This window comes from Amphiura filiformis, chromosome 1 (assembly GCF_039555335.1).
Source record: "Amphiura filiformis chromosome 1, Afil_fr2py, whole genome shotgun sequence".
In the NCBI taxonomy this organism is placed as follows: Eukaryota; Metazoa; Echinodermata; class Ophiuroidea; order Amphilepidida; family Amphiuridae; genus Amphiura; species Amphiura filiformis.
Genome location: NC_092628.1, coordinates 24,531,400 through 24,552,481, shown reverse-complemented (window position 1 = coordinate 24,552,481; position 21,082 = coordinate 24,531,400). Strand labels below are relative to the sequence as shown.

The following is a 21,082-nucleotide window of genomic DNA, read 5'->3' as shown; positions in this document are numbered from 1 at the left end:
GAACCAAAGTCATTGGTCTAGGTACTTGTTTGTCTGGGGTTACTACTCCCTGTTCCAACAAAACAATTTATTTTTAGATTAAAAACTATTATTCTGTTTTGCCAAATGAAACATAGCTAAATCCTAGTCCTTTAGTTAGATCCAACCAGCAATGAAAGTCAAATTTTAATATTTAGTCAATGTGTAGAAATAAGGGTCAAAAATGTGTGTTTTTAGGGTGTTTTCGTATGCTGCGACAATCAAGCTAAAGTTATATATTCAAATTTATGGAAAACAAATTTCTAATCTGTTTCATAACCAATTATCAAAAGTAAAATAAAATATTAAATTTATGAGCTAACACTTAGCCCATATACTCAAGATTTTAAATTCTTAGACATATTTCAAGTCTTAGAATTTTGTGACAACAATTCTACAAAAACATGCAAAATTGATGATTAAGATATAGCTATGTTTCATTTCAAAACAAAATAACATTTTTTTGATTCCAAAAATTTAGTTCTGTATTTTTCTGGAATCAGTAGTAAGGTATGACATATTCACTACAACACCAAATAGCAAACTTTTGCAATCTGTGTACATAGCATGTAATAATAGTTGACTACTCCCTATTCCAGAAAAATACAGCACTAATATTTTGGGATAAAAAATATCATGTTTTGCCAAATAAAACATAGCTAAATCCTAATCCATTAGTAGGTCCTAACTGGCAATGAAAGTAAAATGTTAATGTTTGGCCAATTTTTTGAAATAAGGGCTAACAATGTATGTTTTTAGGGTGTTTTTTTCATATGCTGTGACAATCAAGTCCAAAGACTTGTACTAAGACTAATTTCAGTTTATTCAGTCTAATTTTTGGAAAAGACATGCTTCATTTTTATAACCAAACATTTAACTATAACACAAAAAAGTGAGATTTATAGCTAAATTTCAGCATATACCGTACTGACGCGAGTATAGTCCCACCAGGGTTCGAATTTGTTAAAAAAATTTGCGTAGCAGTTTTTGGCTAATTCATCATAATCAGGATACTTTCATATAATAAAGCACTATAAAAATTGCTATACAAATACAAAATTGGGTAGCAGTTACTTAAAAATGTGGAGCAAACTGCTATGCGATACAGCCGAATTCGAACCCTGAGTCCCACCCCGTTTTGGGGTGAACATTTTTCAAAATTGGGGGGTGGGACTATACTCGAATTTCAAAAAATCATTGATAGAGTATGACATGAATAAAAATTATCAATATTCATATTAAAAATACAAAACATCTTTTTTTTTTTTTTTAGGTCAACCATGAATGATCTTAGCATTTAGGTCTAGGTCCTGGGACACTCCAAAGCCGAAAAAAGAAATAACTTCAAAATGCTTCTCCTCCTACATGTTACACCCTACAATTACGTAACTTGCACATATGTATCGGCTATATCCAGTGCCCATAGGGTGCAAACAGAATTGGGATCGAAGGTCATTAAAGGGGCATATTCGGTATATAACCAAATACCTTCAAAATGCTTCTTCTGCCACATATTACATAGCACAATGACGTCTCTTACACATGTGCATCGGCTTTACCCAGTGCCCATACCTTGCACACAGAATTGGGGTCAAAGGTCATTAAGGGAGTAAAATCTTACAATTGCCCTATCTCGACATCTGTAAGGGGTGTGGGGCTATAAAACTCAGTGACAACAAATCTCATGACCAGGGGAACATTTGACAGGGGTCAGGTCAAAGGTCATACAGAGGTCAAATTTTAGAAATGCATTTTTTGGACATCTGTAAGGGGTATATGGCTCAAACTCTGTGACAACAAACTTAATGACCAGAGGAATATTTTGGAGCACTTTACAGGGGTCATGTCAAAGGTTAACTGGGGTCAAATCATATAATTTCATTTTCTGGATATCTGTATGGGGTATGGGGCTCAAACTCAGTGACAACAAATCTCATGAATAGGGGAACAGTTTGCAGGGTCAGGTCTAAGGTCATGCAGAGGTCAAATTTTCAAAATACATTTTCTGGACATCTGTAAGGGGTACAGGGCTCAAACTCTGTGACAAGAAACTTGCTAACGAGGGGAACACTTTGGAACGCTGGGCAGGGGTCAGGTCAAAGGTTATCTGGGTCAAATCTTAGAATTAATTTTCTGGGCATCAGTAAGGAGTATGGGACTCAAACTCGGTGACAACAAACCTCATAAACATTTTTGGAACATTTTGCAGGAGTCAGATATCTCTAAAACACCAACATGCCCCAGCTAGGTTTGTGGTCTATGACCACCATTTGCCACTAGTTTTTTTAATTTCTGACATTTTTCGAAAATTTGGGGGTGGGACTTTACTCGAAGGTGGAACTATACTCGCGTCAGTATGGTACTAAAGATTTTGAATGCTTAGACTTGTTCTAAGTCTTTGATTTTTGTGACTCCATTATCAAAAAAACATGCCAAAAATGCATGTTTTTGGCTCTTTTTCAAGAAATAAGTAAAAAAGTGAACTTTTTCATTTATCACCAGGTAATACTAAATGAATGATTAGGATTGAGCTATGTTTGATTTTGCAGAACTTGATAATATCTTTTTAATCCCAACAAATTAGTGCTGTATTAATGGGGAGTAGACATTGTCATGTTTTTATGATTTCTCAGCCCACATTGTAAGAATCTATGTTTAACATAGCGGGGGAAATATAACATAAAAGCACAAAGCTTTTAGTTGCCTGGCAACGTAGGATCTCAAAGAGCAGAATCCCTCCTTAAGTCTACAATAAACACAATCCATGACTTTCATCCTTTTTTCTATAATTTAAAACAATAAAATTTGAACATTTTAAACTTGTCTTTCTATTCAACAAATTTATCGATTTTGTAAATAACTATATTTTTTATCAGATTTTTTTGAAAGAAAAAAGTTATTTCTAAACACAACATTAGAACATAATTTTGTTCTATTCAATGAAGCATGATTTCTTCTAGAGTTTTGCAGTGAATGCACTATGTACAGAAAGACAACATTATTACCTCTGAAAATAAAAGCCTGACTCTATCTATAAAAGAGACTAATGTAAGGAACAATTGAAAGCATCAGATGGAGTATGTTGTCTTTCTTATAAGAGTTCATTTGCTATTACATAAATACATTAGGCATGCACCATTTCATTTAGACCACGGCCCAAGGGGGACTGCTCTATAATCCGACGCTTCTGTAATCCGAAGGTTCTTTAGTCCGAAGGTTCGCTAGTCCGAACATGTGTTCATAGCATTCGCTAGTCCGAATTTTAAAAGAGGTTCTCTAGTCCGAAAAAAATTTAAAAGAGGTTCTTTATTCCGACGGTTCTTTATCTCGAAGGCTCTATAGTCCGAATTTTAAAAAGGTTCCCTAATCCGAATATTAATAGAGGTTCTTTAATCCGAATTTTAAAACGGTTCTCTAGTCGAATATGAAAATAGGCTCTATAGTCCGAATTTAAAAAGGGTTCTATAGTCCGAAATTGCAAAAGGGTTCTATAGTCCGAAACGGATACCGTGTTCTTTAGTCCGAATCAGTAAAAAGGCTCTATAGTCCGATTTTTTTTTATAACATTAACATTTACTGCGCTCTCTAGCTAGATAATAGCAGAGTTTATGGTAAGCGGATGACGCTTCTCCCCCCTCCCCCACCCCGTCATCAAAAACAAACCCTGCGTTCGCGCCTGATATCCCCAACTTACTGTAAACAAAGATCTTAAAAATACGTTATTTGCTCCAAAAATGTTGACATATTTTTACACCATCAGAAACAAAAAGAAAAATAATGAATGGAACAAAAATATAAAGAAACCTGAAGAAGTACAAAACGAAAGAAACCCCCCACACACACACACAAACAGAACAAAAGAAGGAAAGACACAATGAAAGAAAATAAATGAAAGAACAAATGAAACAACTGAATAAAGACATAAACGGAAGTACAAATGAAAGAACAATGAATACAAAGATAATGAACAAAATAATGAACATTAAGAAAGAACAAGGAGAAGAAAGAAAGAATATAATAAAGATAAAACGAAAGAAATTTGAATATAGAACAAACAAAAATGAGAAAGGGATTTTAAGAAAGAGGTAATGAAAAAAATATCGAACGAAATCAAGAATGAATAAATGAATGATGATTTGACACTAAAACAAATGATGAAAATAAAATTCGGACTATAGAACCTGTTTACCAATTCGGACTAAAGAACACGGTATCCGTTTGGGACTATAGAACCCTTTTGCAATTTCGGACTATAGAACCTTTTTTTTTAAATTTTGACTATAGAGCCTAGTATCTATTTTCATATGCGGACTAAAGAACCGTTTTCAAAATTCGGAGTCTAGAACCTTCGAAATAAAGAACCATCGGAATAAAGAACCTTCGTAATAAAGAACCGTCGGATTAAAGAACCTTCGGACTAAAGAACCGTCGGAATAAAGAACCGTCGGACTATAGAGCTTCCACCGGCCCAAGCACGCGCTAGCATTACGCGCAACAAAAGATGTGAAGTTGTAAACAAGTTTCGTTCATTTTTGGAAAAGGGGAGTTTTATGATGGTAACTTAATTTTGCTTTAAAAAATAGTTTACAGTTATTAAAATAATATTTAACTGACTAAGAATGAGAATAAACGATAGGAATTTTTATTTTGCCTATCCTCTACCTATGATAGACGACAGGCATGTCCAATATTTTTATCGTAGTGGATGCCGGCTGTGCCGGCATCCACTACTCAAAATATTGGACCTGCCTGTCGCTCTATCACACGGTAGAGGATAGGCAAAATAAAAATTCCTATCGCTTATTCTCTAATAGTAGGGTGGGTGATTTCTTTACTAGAAGTATACTCTCTAAATGTGAAAGAGTGAAAAATCACTCAAAAAGAGTGAAATCTCACTCTTTCAAAGAGCCATCTGAGTGACAACTCTTTTAGAGTGAAGCTCACTCTCAAGAAATTGTGAAAAAATTCACTCCGGAAAAGAGTGAATCAGAAAAGAGCATTTATTTATTTATTTATTCATTTAGGCCTATTTTATATACAAGAATATCACAGCAGTTCATAACAGCTACTATGTGCTTTAAATTGTTGTGAGGCTAGGCCCCAGGTTAGGGTATAGGCCCGGTCTAGGAATATTGAACTGGTCTAAAGCTTAAGCACATACACAATGTGTCGAACTTCATTGTGGGATGAATAATGAAAAACTATGGATTTAGTGAAGCTAATAGTCAAACTGTTCAATGGTGAGTACACTTCGGTGCAGGACATAACACTTGGCAAATACCATGTTTACGGTCACAGTCTGGAGAAGCGTGATGCGGCGTAACCTACATAAGCTTACATATGCGTACATGTAAACCGGCACTGGGCCGGTAACAAACTGCTCACATATGACTTAAAAGCTTACTGCCACCGTTGTCTCCAGACCAAGTGTATACTTGCTACGAGTTATGACCTACACATAAATGTAATCACTATTGAGTATGCTGTCTATTTCTTCATCAAATCGGCTTTCTTTTCGCCATTCATTCACACACTGTTCGCCATTTTGTTACACAAGTTCAACAAACATCGGCCGATTTTCGGCGCTTCTGATTGGCTGACAGTTCACTCCAAGAAAGAGTGAGATTTTGCGCCACTTTTGAGCGAGTGAGGCTCACTCGAAATCGCGAGTGAAATTATGTGTACTGTTTTCACTCTTTTAGAGCTAAACCCCACTCTTTTAGAGCTAACTTAACTGAAATTCAGAGTGGTTTTTCACTCTTTTACATTTAGAGAGTATAATTTAATCCTCTCCACATGGTGTTGACTGCAGACGACGGGTTCCAAATTTTCATTCAAAATAAAAAAAATGTCAGAATTGTACATTTTCATGCATTACAATGAGTACATACATTCCCAGCATTTCATGTTGAAGCCTATGGCCATTACAAAAAAATTAATTGTTTGATTGCCTTTCCAAGACAAAAATTTGTAGAGACGGTGGGTTGATCCTTTTTTTTCCATGGGCACTTCTTCCATTTTTCCTCCATATTGAAAAGGCTAGTTATAAATGCTTTATCATTTTACTGTAAAAAATTGTGTGTTTTTGGACTGAATTTAAATGGAAATACTTCTTGTTTTTAATCAAATATGCATTTAATAAATAGAATGTGTGAATATCAAAATATAAAATGTCCTTGATACTGTCAAAATTTAAGGTTTCTTTTAAAAAAGTTAGAAAAAGAAAAAAAAACCTGACCCAAGATTTTTTTTTGTCAACGATTGAGGGCAACCTACATTTTTTTTGCCTAATCTTGTCACCAGCACACACTCATATGAATGTAAGGATTTTTCAGAATTGACAAATGAATTTTAACAAGCTAAAAATAAACCCATGGTGCAGTAACTGAAATGCAATTTACAATGGAGAAACTGCCCTGCATGGTCAATTATTAGCACATCAGGGACTGTGTATGAAGGGACTGGAAATGGCTCATGTCCATTTTCAATCAAATTCAGTAGAAACAGAAAGGGTGTGTACAAATTTCAGGAAAAATATTAATTTGTTTGTTCTAGCATTTTGCATTTCCACAAAATTATCACATCTTTTCTCCAAAATCCTTTGTAAATGGTCAAAAAGTCGAGAAATTTAACACAGTGAGACATATAATTTTAGAAAATACTGGAATATTTTGATGTTTTTCAGTATCTTGAAGGAGTAAATAATAAGAAATCAAACATCGTGCCATCGGCGCAACTCGCATGGAATCGAAGGTCGTATATAAAGTAATCTGATAAAAATAGCTAGCAATAAATAACCAGTCCCTCCATACACAGTTCTTGGCCATATACAGTAAATTGATGTGATTTTTCATCTTAGATACTTCAATTCTACAAAATGTGATGAGTTATGTTGCTATGAAGGTTTTTATTTGCATATAATTTCAATATTTAATAACCCAGCTACTTCGTCCAAACCATATAATATTGCATGACTTATGTTTGAGTTGATCTAGGGTGGGGGGGGGGCAGGGGGGACTCAACTTAGTTTGGTAGGGGTGTGCAGCCAACTTTGGGAAAATAGAGGCTTGATGAACTGAACTTTCAACATTTTTAGGGGTTTAGTGAACTAAAATTGGGCCAAATTCTCTTTTTTTTTTTCAAATTTGAGCTAAAGAGTTACAATTATCAGAGTTTCAGGCTCAAAGAACTGGAGCATGATTCAAAGGTAGGTCTTAAGGACTGCCTGAGACAACTGCACATACCTGTACCACCTTTATATGTGAGTGCCCCCCTGGATCTACAGATTTCACACAGAATTTGGATAAATCAGAGAATGTAAAATTGGTAACTAAAACATGGAAAAGACCGGCAAGTTTGATTTTGGTCATGGAAATTACAAAGAAGGGTCAAAAGTCAAAGGTCAAAATTTGATTAGTGGAAATAGGAATTCCAAAGGAAAGTTGTGAATGTAAACTAATCAAAATGTAGTTTGTAATGTTTAGGTCCCAACTTACACCTAAATGAAATCGGCCAAATTTGTTGTGTTTGTATTACAACATTATGTACTCTATAGATGTTGTGCATATGACGTATCATACCGTAAATATGGCGGACTTCTCAAATGCATTCAACAAATGATTGCAATCTCTACCATAACAGTTCGTCTCACACACATAACAAAATGCACTACGATCAAATATGTTGATGACAACATTTGATTGAATGGACTACATTGTGCCCTGATTACAGTGAAGGACACTGGTTCAAATCTTTTGTTTGGAGCCAATCGATAAAAGCATGCAGGGTCTCTAAAGAACTCCTCGTTAATACGGCCGAAATAGCCAGTGAGGTTTATTTCATTTTACCTCATTATTTTGGCTTAAAATGTACAGAAAAGCATCATGACAGGTAAAGAATAACAAAATATTATGGCACTAATTTCGTTTGTTCTTTTATGCCAAGGAATAGCCACAAAATCTCATCTTATCTTTCTTATTTGTGTCTCCTTGCAGCCAAGGCCAACAGCCTCAAGTGTACCAATGGTCTGACCACTACCTACCACACCGTCATTCTCCAAAATATGCAAGCAGCAGACAAGATTCCGTATCAACATACGAAGAAGTAGAAAGTCTCAACAGTCACCATGTGTCATCAAGCAATTCACGAAGTACCAGCGAAGGACCAAGTCGTCTTCCTAGCTTCGGCAGTAGTAGCAGTAGCCTAGACCGATCGGGAGATCATGTTTTACGCTGGAGAATTGAAGATCTCCCTCATGTGACTGAGAGAGCTGCTTCTACAAGAAGTGGATCCATGGGTTCTTCGTCTCCGTCACATAGTTATTCTGGTAGTAAACACTCTGCGAGGTCATCCGTAAGTGATGGCACACACTCAGATGCAGATATGCAGTCGGATATCGCCAAGTGGGTTGATCAGACTCGTGTCGAAACGGCACGTAAACATTCCAGTTCCGGAATGTCAGAAGCAGAAGTTATGAAGAGCAATGAAGCTCCAGAAAGTTCAACCCAACCTCAGAAACATCCTTCAGCACCACTGCTCAATATGGAATGTGGTGATGTCATTGCTGGTAGCAGTATGGAGAAAATGCAGTTGCCACATGAAACGGAAAGAGAACTTGCGTTAAGACTACGCAACACATCGCCAGCACCACCGGTGTCTATGTTCTCACGAACTGCCAGTTTTGATAGCTCATCAAGTTCCTATAGCGATCTTCGGCATGATGCAGCGTGGACACCTGCTGAAGATGTCTTAATGAATCTAGGGTTTGCTGGTCCTGATCTTGGAATACCAGAAAGATTTCTAACATCCTGGCGTGAAAAAGTCTACACACGAAGAATGGAAAATATGCGTAAATTACTGAGGTCCCATTCGTCTCAATCTGAACCAGATTATTTCATACCAAGAGTGCATATGATGGAGAAAGTACAGGAGGAGCCTGATCCCCCTTTTAGTCGTAAACCTGTTCAAAACACTATTCCACTTCAACCCTCTACTCCTGATCCTTCTACAGTTGTCAAAGAAAGGGACCGTCAACAAAAGACAAATGTGCCTTCACCTTCCAAAGATTCTAAGCGTCCAGAACCACAGCGTTCTCATCCTGAACAGGTGGTTATGCAAGTAGCATGTGATGCAAGTACTGATACGTCAGATTTACATGTTGATAACAGTAAAGTGCCTAAAGTATTACCTAATCAGAGTAGTGTTGAAAGGTTACATCATTATAGGAAACGACTTATGAAGGCTGCAACCGTCAGTAATTTCGGTAAAAGTTTAGCTGATATGGCTAGGAGTCGTAAAGGGGTACAATCCAATATGGCTGCCCCACCCCACGCACCTTCTGATGCACAGATTCAACAAGATATGCAAAAACGTATGAATATGGTTGCCAGGAAAACGAGGAGTTCTGGAAGAGGAAGAAGAAATAAGTATTTTGTAAAGCAGAGTTCACTTCCTGTTTCTTTAGAGACTCTTCCTGAAGAAGAAGAATTGGGCAAACCAAGGGTGCATGACATGAGATCGCAGAGATCCATAAGCTTGGATACCGATGAACCCCTACGCCGTGTCCCACTGAAAATTGTCATGGAACAACCAAGTATGGAATCTCGTGAAGCAATGTCGCGACAGGGAACTTACGATATTGATGTTGATGAGGCCATCGCTGATGTTGAGGTTGAACAGAAACTTCCTGATCAAATTGAGAAATATTTGACAGTTGTGAAAGATATCATGGAGTCTAAAGATTCCGGCTTTGAAAATGAGTCATCGCAAAACGGTAGCCCGCAGCAGATGTCCCCTCAAAATGCAGGTAGCTTTAGCAGAAGATTTGAAAATGTACTGAGTCAAACACAGCAAAATACATCTGAAAAGATGACTTCAAAAACATTGCATAAAGAAGATTCTCCAATGATGAGTAAGGCATCCGGTAAAGAAAATAAACATCCTGAAAATGGTGACAGACTAGAAGACAGTGAAGTGGATGCCCATCTCGGAGTGAATAAGAAGGACTTCTTAGATGTACAATCAACATCAAGCAGAAATTCCTCGCCGAGCGACGAGTCTGTTATAAGTGAGAACAAATCTCACTCAAATAGTCGTAGGTCTAGCGTGAGTAGCGAGAAGAGCCTAAGACCATCGCTGGTAGACATGCAAGAAGTTTTCTGCCAAACAATCGAGGAAGATGACGATTCTGTGTTTATGACGTCACCTATTCCTCCTGACCAAGAGGAGATGGTGGACTGTGCATGTGTTTGCATTCAAACAAGCCCTGACTTGCATTCTCCTCCATTATCACCACTAGAATGTGGATATAACATGTATAGTCAATTTGACTTAGTCAAGACAAATTCATGAGAGTTGACCAGACGGAGAAAAAAAGTAGTGAAGGCTTTAATGTGCATAATCATGAAACTAGCCTTTCACCTACAAACAATCACCCTTCCATATTAGAGAGACCTATGTCTAGTGTGTGCAGCCAAGCTAGTCTTGATGCATCTGAACCTCTTCTACTAGATCACCAAATTCAGTCAATATCTAACCGTAATATAAAGCAACCATGTAAAACTGATGTCATAAAAGAGGTTGTTGAGAACGAGACATTCATTGATGCAAATAAAACAAGTACTGAAATTAAAAATGACTTGCAACAAGATGCAGGTTTTACGATACAACCTAGCATGCAACCAGTAACAGAACATGTAAATCCAACAAAAACTACAAAACCTTCAAATTTATTTGATGCAAAAGATGATATAGTTTCTATGACAAGTCTTCCCACTGATGACAGTAACAGTACAGAATGGCCGGAAATGGGACATTCACCGACTCTAGATGAATTGGACACTTTTGCCCAAGACAACAGCACTGGATTCATGAGTGAAGCCAGTGATTGTTTTCCAGAAAGTGAAGAGGAACAGCTGGCTGAAAAGGCTACGCAGCTGAGACGACGAAGATCGCTTCGACCAGAATGGGCGACACGGAAAAAAGTAAACGACACAACGACGACGAAAAGTTCTTCTCAAGTAGGAGAGTCATCGTCAGATGGTAGTGAAGTTTCTGACGGAAAGAGAACAAAAGTCAAGTATCCTGGTACGGGAAAAAAGAGGTCAGAGGTCATATCAGATCAGGATGATAAGTTGTCTGATACCGAGAGTAAAAATCCGGGGCAGCACAAGTGATGTGTTGTCAGTGGCGACCGATAGATGGGGGAAGCGATACAGAAGATTCTTCACCTTCATCTGTTTACAGATATCGCAGCTTATGAGCGCAAATCAAGATGGTGATAACAAACCATCAGATTTGATGCGAAGCAACAGCGATTTGATCAAACGATTAAGTGATTTTAAATCAACTCTTAGTAGCCTTGCAACACCACGTACGCCTCTTAAGCGTAGTTCATCCGTAGATCAAGCTATGAATCCGTATTTCATGAGACCTCGCACATTGAGCGAAAGAGGCCCTCGACAGTCAGAAATGAATCTTATCGAAAGCGATAGACATCACAACACTTTGCGAGGTACCGCATCAACAGGGGGATATAAATCCAGTATTAAAATGCCAATGAACACACCGGAGGTGCTCAAACTAGCATCCATGAAACTTGAAAGACTCATCCACAAAGGAGCACTGAGACCGGTCACATACAACGAATCATTCCAAGAAGAAGAACCTGATGAAGCAACAAATCAAGAAAACCAAATTTCCGTAAACCCTTCTCATTCTTTGCAATCAAATGACAGTAAACAGACAAATAAAATCAGGGATGATCACATACGTCTTCCAGACAACAAAGGTATTACGGATGTCTTAACATCAACTCCAGTATCATTTCTGTATCCATCGCCTAGTAGTGATAAAGCTGAGAAAGAACAAAAAGACCCACATACGGCGGAACAGCAATTTAAGTAGTCACAGTAGTGGTGGTGATAAAAGTCTGCAGTCGCCAAGCACAAGACCTCCTAGTGTACCATCCATTTTCACAAAAGCGCCGACTTTGGAATCGAGTGATTCATTGGAAGTGATACGTTTTACTGAGCTGGGAGATGAAAAGCGCCCTCCCATGAAATCTCGTGATTATTGTGCTTGGTCATCGCAGTCAAGCAGTCCTAGTATGCTGACAATTCCAGCGTTTCATTCACCAGATTTGCCAGATTTTGAAAGCAGACCCAGAACAACCTCCCCATCCGATACAGATGGTGAAAGAGCTGTTGAATCTATTAAACAGACAGATGGTATCGAAACAAATGTAGCTTGTAGTAATGCAACGGATGCAAAGTCAAGTACAGAAAAAGACACTTTGGATGTTTCTATGCCAAGTTCATTCATATATTCACCAATATCACCAAGGAAACTAGAACTTTTGTTCTTAGATACTCCTCCGAGTACTGACAACGCCTCTCCTATGAGAGTCGATCATAATGATGATTGCAACAAGAATGGAATGGCAGAGGATGCTAATATCGAACATTATTACTCTTCAACACATCACGATATCTGTCATACTATTCCACTACCAAATTTAAGCATCAACGAAAACGGGAATAAAGTACCCACGATACTTCACAAACTTGCGACGATTCCCACCACAGACAAGGGTAAACAATTTACCCTCCATATTGAAGTGCCGCCTTTAAATTATCAAGAAATGAATAACAATAACATTTTGGAAGATGAAGAACAACAGGTGAAACAGACATCGGTGAAAGTGTTAGACCTATCACCTGTAATTGATATGAGTGAGAAAGAAAATAACCAAAATTGGATTAGCGAGAAACATTATCAAGCCCCGTACTATTGGGACATTCCGGATTCAATCCCCGTTTTCCCTTTGTATAGAAATGGGCATTTCACAAGTGATGTTCCTCATCACGACTCCCCGGTCATTCCGAGAAACAATAACACGATGATGCCATCGTTTGACGAGATATGCAGTAAAGCAGGACGACTTATACATAATCTGGAGCAGGCAACAACGGTGGTGGAGGGATTTCATCCTGTAGATCCAGCTCCTATAGGGACAGATGGAAGAGAAGGTAGACAGCAGAATGGGAAGCAGGAGGATGGTGGTGGCACAAGTGGTAATCCTCATACAGTGGTAGTGATAAATGTGGTGGATCATTCAGAGGAGGAAAATAACATAGGGTATAACAGGTATCTTGTTGAATTGTGAGTTAGTGAAACTGATGTGCTGCACTGTGTACTCTGCACTTGTATGCGATGTTTTATTTAATATGGTTTGATTTGATCAATGGCGGCACCATGGGGAAAATGCCCCCCAGTCAGACTCTTGCCCCCTCTGTTTCCCGCAGTAAAACCCAAAATTACGAAAATGTCCACTTTTTGCATTAATTTGTTTATTTCCCCCTCCCCCCCCCCCCCGAAGTTCACTTTGCCCCGGCAATGCCCCCATCCCGTAAAAAAGTCCTGGTGCCGCCACTGGATTTGATGTGTTATATTTATAACTTGTAAGGTGTTTAGTGTGCAGATGAGATCTTGTGTGGTATAGGGGTTGTTGGTGCACGTGTATGTAGCATCTGTCTGTCAACCACTGTCTACTGTCTACCACAGCAATTTCCTACGTGTTGCACTTTTACAGAACTGCTTTTACAGCGTGCATAAAAGTCCCGGGGAGATCACTCGTATATGAAAGTTGTAAGCATCCGCGTGATAGAAAGCACAGATTTAGAGTGGTTTTGAAAAGCAAAACGAGGATTCGTGCGGATCTGCCATTAGGGTCTCAAAACACTCATTTTACTAAAAGAAGGGGTGTTTTTTTTAAGGACGTTCCTCGCTTAGGGTAGTTTTTTTAAAATTAACCAATTAACAGACATTAGTGTATGTACCCATATTTATCAAGTTATTTGGCACAAAAGAGTGTTCTGAGCAATTTTACTAACCAGATTGAAAAAAAATCGGAGCCGACTTCAACAGCACCAATTTTAAGCTTATTGATATCATCACTGACACTGATAGGCACTCTACCGACACACTTAATGAATAGGGGCAAATTTCAAACCAATTCCTCACTTATGGTGTTTTTATATTGTCTGTCCTTGTTTGGGGGTAAATTTCAAACAAAATCCTCGCTTTGGGTGTTTTTATTTGAGTAAAATCCTTGTTTAGGGTTAGTTTGACAAATGCTCGACATCTTAGCTTAGGGTCATTTTTGAAAGTTAATTCACGCGGATGCTTACAACTTTTATATATGAGTGGCCCCCCAGATAAAAGTAGGTCATCCCACCTACATTTGTATGCCTTGCGTGGTTAATGTTGTCTGTCTGTGTAGTATGTTTTCCTTTTATTTGTGTTAGAAAATAGGAGTAAGCCTACTTAATTTATCATTTTGTAGATTGTGTGATTATTTTGACAGAATTTTGTTCCAAAATCAGTTCTTAATTCATTGCATTTTTGCATGGAATTGGTAAGACTAGGACTAGGTAACCCCAATACAGTGGCACATTAATTGAATAACCTTTGAAAATTTGGGTACACATACTCATACTCCACAGCTTGAGGTCAAATTTTGCTCTATGATTGTTTAATTGAGGATATTGAACTATGGCATTAGGATGAGGCCATTGTTGTCCATAGTATAAAGAGTGTGATTATAAAGCTTTATACTGTAAGTTCTATAGTCCCTCATTAAAGAAACTGTACAAACTGTATGAAGAATTACATGACATAATTTTTAGAAAATTGTGGTTTTCATAATATACATTTATAAATCAGGTCAGAACAAAATCAAGAATAAGCCTTATACGTTATTCTGGTTCAGTTTCCGTGACATTTGAACATCGTTCCCAAAATAGCATTTTGCCATTATACCACTGTTGAATGAGGGTAATTTGTATTCAAGTTGACATATGCCATGCGATATTATGTCAGATACATAATGCCATGCATGAAAAGAGCGACTTTCAATCTATAGATCTAGCTTGTGGTCTAGTTACAAAATACTACCAATCCATTTACTGGCACTGCTTTGTGACATTTTGGTGTCGTCTGCAATAAATCGGTTACAAGGCATAGATTTATTACAATTTGCTCAAAGGCATAGATTTATTACAATTTGCCTAAGTAAGGTTTTCAGAGGGAAATTGAAGGCACATTCATTGATATTTTGGTACAAAATAGAGGTTATCCGTGTTCTATAAGCTGCATATCCTACCAGCGACTACTTCAAAAGAAGTACCTGCATGTGCAACCATGACTATTTCAAAATACCCCACCAAAGTCATGCAGGTAACTCCGAGGTCGTGCATTGAATTAGTTTGAATGAGGAATACTACGGGAACCAGTGCCTTTTGTTAGAAGTCACACATGAGTAACGTGGATAACCTCTATTTTGCTCAAAGCCATAGATTTATTACAATTTGCCTAAGTAAGGTTTTCAGAGGGAAATTGAAGGCACATTCATTGATATTTTGGTACAAAATTTTTTGCATATCTGCTACAAGAATTGTAGAAACACTTGCAAAAGTTCATGCAAACTTGTATATAACATGGTGCAGAGCGTGCACTGCAACGCGTACATGCTATTTTAACAAACAGTAGGTGCATAGCAACAGCGGAATTCTGATTGATTCTAAGCCTATGGTAATTCCTTTGAAAATGTAGGATTTAAATTTGTTTAAAATTTGGTTTACTTTATGATTAATATTTGTATTTTGATTGGTATTGTTTTTAGCTGCTGTTGTGTATCTATCGTCTCATATAACACAGACGACATCATTATTTATATGCACAACATTAACAGCGGCTAAAAACAATATACCTTTGTATTTCAATATGTTATTCAGTGAATTAGACCAAAAAGATGTGCCTCAAATTTCAGAATTGTGAAAAAAATGATCTTCTTATGGTTTAATGTTGAGAAAACAATCATCAGGCCATAGCTGTCACAAAAAAACAGGCACATCAACTATCTTTCCAAACTTTTTTCATTCAAAATAAACATGATAAACCTTGTTTGTTTTTTTTGCCAGCTATTTAGGTCTGAATCGATTCTGTGGTATGATATCATTTTAAGTTGTATATAGGTTGGACCCATTTCTTCCCTCATTCTTAAGAATGTTTACATAAATTAATTTGCATACTTTGTACTAGTAGTTTGATTGGATTTCTTAAATTGCCTTCTCATTCCCATTGATACAGTAACCAAGATGAGGATGTCATCATTCTTAAGAATGTTTACATAAATTATGCAAATTATCTAATTAATTTGCATTCTTTGCACTGGTAGTTTGATTGGATTTCTTCTCATTCCCATTGATGCAGTAACCAAGATGAGGATGTCATCATCAAGGATGAACAGGAGGCCATTGAAGAAGAAACCATCAGGTTATCTCAAGGGGTGCTATTAGAAGGAGCAGCTAGCCCTGTGTCTGGTATATCTAGAATGCACAAGAAGAAACTGACTGAGAACCAACAAGGGACACCACCAGATTGGGGAGCCAAACTGGAGTCTCTGGCTAATTTGGAAGATTTGGTAAGACAACGTGTATTCTAACCAGTGATGGTAACATGTATTCTAACCAGTGATGGTACCAGCAATTTTGGGGTGAATCTTGGAGGGGGGCCGTGGGGCAGAAATATCGGACAATTTTGCCTAAAATTTGGGATTCCCCCAGCCTATTTTTTGTATGATTTTTGTTTTGCCTGAGGAAAAGCCCAACAAGACTGGGAGGAATACCCTCATGTGGCAAGAATGTCTGATCAAATTTGAAACATTTAAAACATACTCTTATCACCATCTTGTTAAAATATGGCAAGAATTTGATTAGTAAAATCAATGTTCATACTACAATTTCTCATAAAGTTTGCCAGATATGTTTTGCCAGATGAAGAAGGTATTAAAGGCAATGTAATCTACTAAGTTTCAGTGGTGTAGCGTCATATGGGCACACAGGGCGCATGTGCTCCCCATCAATCTGAAATTTTATAAGATCCCATAGGAAAATTGACGAAAATTTACACAAATGGCCTGTTCCCCTCAATCAGACCCGGCGCCCCCCATCATGGTCGGAGTCCGTCCAATATGATGACACACGCTGCACCACTGCTAAGATTGCAGAACTAGATTTAGTTTTAACATGTTTAAAGGTAATTCATGGATCACAACAAGATGACTGCGAACATTCGTTTTTCATTTTGTGATATTGTTGAAATATGATTCTTTTTTCAGATGGAGACAGAAAGGGAGATGAGAAGACGGCTCAATAGTTTTGAAAAGAGTTTTGATGATGTCAAAAATGAAAAACAGGTAATAATAAGCAAACGCACACTTCAAATCAAAGTTTGCCAATGTAGAGGTAGAAGACTTTTGCTCAGTTTTTATGTGTGAAGGTAGGCCTAAACATTGCAAATTCATTCCAGACACTGTTATATGCAAAGCCCAGGTGCATGCCCGGGGGAGGGCTTTGGAGGCTGCAGCCCCTCTAACCCCCCCTTCCAGGTCTTAACAAAGAGGGTGAAAGAGAGGGAGAGAGAGAGAGAGAAGGGAGAGGGAAGAAGGGAGGGAGAGAGAGTGAAAGGCTCTCTCTCCCTCTATTCCAACACAAAAAGTGAAAGGCTACTCCAGTGGAAAAATCCATATACCCACTATGGAAACATGACCTGAATCTACCAAACAGGGAGTATTCAAATGGAGTCACCCATTTGAAATTCACACTCCCTGTGTAGAAGATCAAGGGCATGTTAGGGGGTGTATGGATTTCAATTGGAATAACCCATACAGGTTTTGTCATTTAAACTTTTAACACTTGAGTACCATTGCATGTCAAATATTTTTCAGATGGCTTTAAAAGAATTGAAAACCCTGCATGATGCTGTGCATAGGAACAAAGCAGATATACAGAAGGCTGAAGAGATGACGGCTAAAAATCTAGAAAAAGCTGATGGTATCAGGTAAGAACTGCTACCGTAAAAAATCGACAGTTAGCATATGTGCTTACTATGGAGCGCTTTTGAAAACATGAAATTGTACCAAAGTCAGACGCTTTACCAACTGAGCTAATGGGGTTGAGACACACATTTGCAGGTTTACTTGTTCGTATATAACTATATAATGTGTATCGATGATTTGCTCAAAACTCTTTACACTTTTGTGGAGCGCTCCTAGTTGCAATTGCATGTATACTTGAAGCTCTATAATTACAGTTAGGTGAACTGGTGCAACAAGTTATAAAACAAATTATGTTGGTTGGTTGTTTACTTTTTCACAGGTCAGAGTTGATGGTTTTGGAATACCAGCGTGACCAAGCAAGGAGAGAACTCAAAGATCTTGAAGAGAGTATACATGCTAGACAAGGTAGTCCAGGAGTAGACCAAAGCCATGGAAATAGTTGGACTACTAACGCCTCGGATCAGGATCTGCTTAACATGACAGCTAATGAGGTAATATCATTGATCTACATTGGAGAATGTGTATTCTTTCATGGGAGAATGTGTGTTCTGCCATTTTATATGTTACTGATTCTTAAAAAATGTAGCATGCAAGCAGTCCTTTCACATTTGAATACATGAATTCAAAACCCACCCAAGTCCATGGGAAGTGATTTTGTGAAAAAACGCTGTGTATCATTTTAATTCCTTCAGTTAGGTTTACCTGGTCAATATGGTAAGTTTTAAGTGCAAATGAGTGGGTTAAACTGTATTAGGTATGACGATTAGCATTTCAGGGACTTTGTGGGGGTTCATTTTAAATGCTGGACTTGGGTGGTTTTTGAATCATATACAAAGACAACAATGTTGGAATGAGATACCACTAGTAAGATAATACAAAGTAAAGTACACAGGTATGTATAATGTTGATAAGCATACCAAGATAACCACACACTTTCCTTGATTAAGCCCATTTTTTTCACAAGTCACTCTCCAGCAATGAATGTGTTATAAGTGGACTTTTATACATACTTGATTTCAATCAATGTGTTACAAGACTCAAATCCTGGACTTGGGTGGTTGTTTCATACATGCTATTTTTCACATGCTCAATAGACACAGAGGATGAATTTGTGTTTTTCTTTCATACATATAACATGCCTATGTATAGCAACAATTTATGGACAAAATATGGACTTGGGTGGGTTTTGTATTCATATATTCATTTGTAGCACACATAGACAAAAAAATGTACAGACCATTCACCAACAGACAAAGTCCCTGTGCTTTATATGCTGAGAACCCAGGGGGGTACTCAGTACAAAATTAATGACCATAATTATGGGGATGTACCACAAACATGGGTAGCATTTTTAGCCTTTTGGTATATCAACAACCCCTTTTTGGTATATTGATGGGTCCCCTTTCAAATTCTCAGTGGCACACCTGTACCCAAACCAAATTTGAGTACCCACCCTGGGGCTGAGAATTCTTGCAAATTCATGCGGGCCGATCATTTAATTGTGCACGTCTATGTATGTGCATAGCAGTTTCAACTCTGGCACTTCATGCAATGATTGGCCCTTATTACAGGTGATGCAGGGACTTTGCCTGTTGGTGATTAGTCTGAATATAATGGAATCAATTATACAGTGGAAACTTCTTAACACAAACTCAAAAATGAGGATGATGTTGACAATTTATTTTTGATTTATGATTAATTTATCATTCAAATACTTTAATATGTTCTCATGTCATATTTTGATATAATTTCCATTAAATTAAAGCTGTCTCAAGTTCTTTATTATGGCACAAATTTGAAAATGGACTCCTCACAATGCGACGCTGTCCTCATTTAACTTGATTGTGTCATATCGTTGTTGGCCAGGCAAAACCTCCTATATGTCATTGGCCCCTGAACATGCTTAAAGCAAAACCTGCAATGTAACTTCTTGGAAGTTTTGTTTTAAACATGTTCAGGGCCACAAGTACATCAGAGGTTTTTCCTGCCCAACAACGACATATTAGATGACAATGGCCTATTCCAGTTGAAATCCATACACCCTGTTATTTATTTAAACTTTCTTTAGCCAGGGTAGCCCCTTCAATGACAAAGTACTGGTTTATGAGAAGGCCCTTATGGAAGACATGACCTTAATCGCCAACACATTTCAATTTCTTTCAATTCTGGTAACCCTAATTGAAATTCACACTCCCTGTGTGGAAGATTAAGGTCATGTCTTCCTGATAGGGGGTGTATGGATTGGAACCGAAATAGCCCAATGATACTCTTCCAAATGGACATAAATTGAGAGAGCAAAAAAATGAGAACCGGTGGGATCATTGTGTGAGCACAAAGTGGATGTAACTTACAATTAGGAATTCTTAGTAAACTCGTTTGATCCCCAATGATTTCCACAGGTTTTTTTTTCACTCTCTCAACTGATTATTAGTCAGTTTGAAAAAGCATCCTCTTCCATTTCAATTTACAACTGTTACAAACATAAGCATCTGCATGTTCAAAGCAATAATGCAGGGCCGTAGCAAGGTTGAAAAATGTGGGGCCGCCACCACAAATGTGGGCCGGCCAAATTGCCCAAATTGAAATACAGATATAAAGAAAAACATAACAAATTGCTCAAAAAGTGGGGCGGCCATGGCATCCCCGGCCGCCTCGCTTGCTACGGCCCTGCAATAATGTAAGGTTTCTGACAAGTTTAGCTTTTATTTTCTGTTACAATATAATAAAATTAGTTTTCACCATAAATTAACACAAAATTGACTTTTTGTATAACAGATCCGTGAAATTATTCAAGATCGGGATGACCTGAAGTCACGGTTAAGAAGCGGACAAGGAGACCTATCTCCAGTTGAAAGATCTGAATTACAGAGGCAATTGAGTGCAACAAAACATGATTTATTTAACGAACAGAAATCATCAAGAGTCAAGATTGATCAATTGGAAGAGGTAAGTGAAGAATACAACATGGCAGCTATTTCATCATTGTGATAATAATTATGTATGTAAACTCTTCAACAAAAGTTTGGAAAGTTTTTTCAAGCATCTGTATATGAAATTATTTGTGACATATTCATATCGTGTTGCATATCAATGGTAGCTACAATACTCCCCTTTACAATGACACCCCATGTGAAACAATATCATTTTTCACGGCTGAGTACACGC

General features: G+C 37.7%; 2 protein-coding genes across 3 annotated transcripts in view; both read left to right on the top strand.

Annotated features, from left to right (window-relative positions):
* LOC140168041 (uncharacterized) overlaps nucleotides 1-10,375 on the top strand; it is a 55,090-nt gene extending 44,715 nt beyond the window's left edge. The window contains exon 2 of the mRNA XM_072191349.1: nucleotides 8,013-10,375. Within this exon, the coding sequence (XP_072047450.1) occupies nucleotides 8,013-10,368 (2,356 nt within the window). The 3' untranslated portion in view covers nucleotides 10,369-10,375. The remainder of the gene's footprint in view (nucleotides 1-8,012) is intronic.
* LOC140135720 (uncharacterized) overlaps nucleotides 1-21,082 on the top strand; it is a 233,856-nt gene that overhangs the window by 121,814 nt on the left and 90,960 nt on the right. For both annotated transcript variants that reach the window (XM_072157427.1, XM_072157351.1), the window contains exons 3-7: nucleotides 16,291-16,501; nucleotides 17,198-17,275; nucleotides 17,807-17,919; nucleotides 18,237-18,408; nucleotides 20,693-20,863. In XM_072157427.1, coding sequence (XP_072013528.1) covers nucleotides 16,291-16,501; nucleotides 17,198-17,275; nucleotides 17,807-17,919; nucleotides 18,237-18,408; nucleotides 20,693-20,863 — 745 coding nt within the window. The remainder of the gene's footprint in view (nucleotides 1-16,290; nucleotides 16,502-17,197; nucleotides 17,276-17,806; nucleotides 17,920-18,236; nucleotides 18,409-20,692; nucleotides 20,864-21,082) is intronic.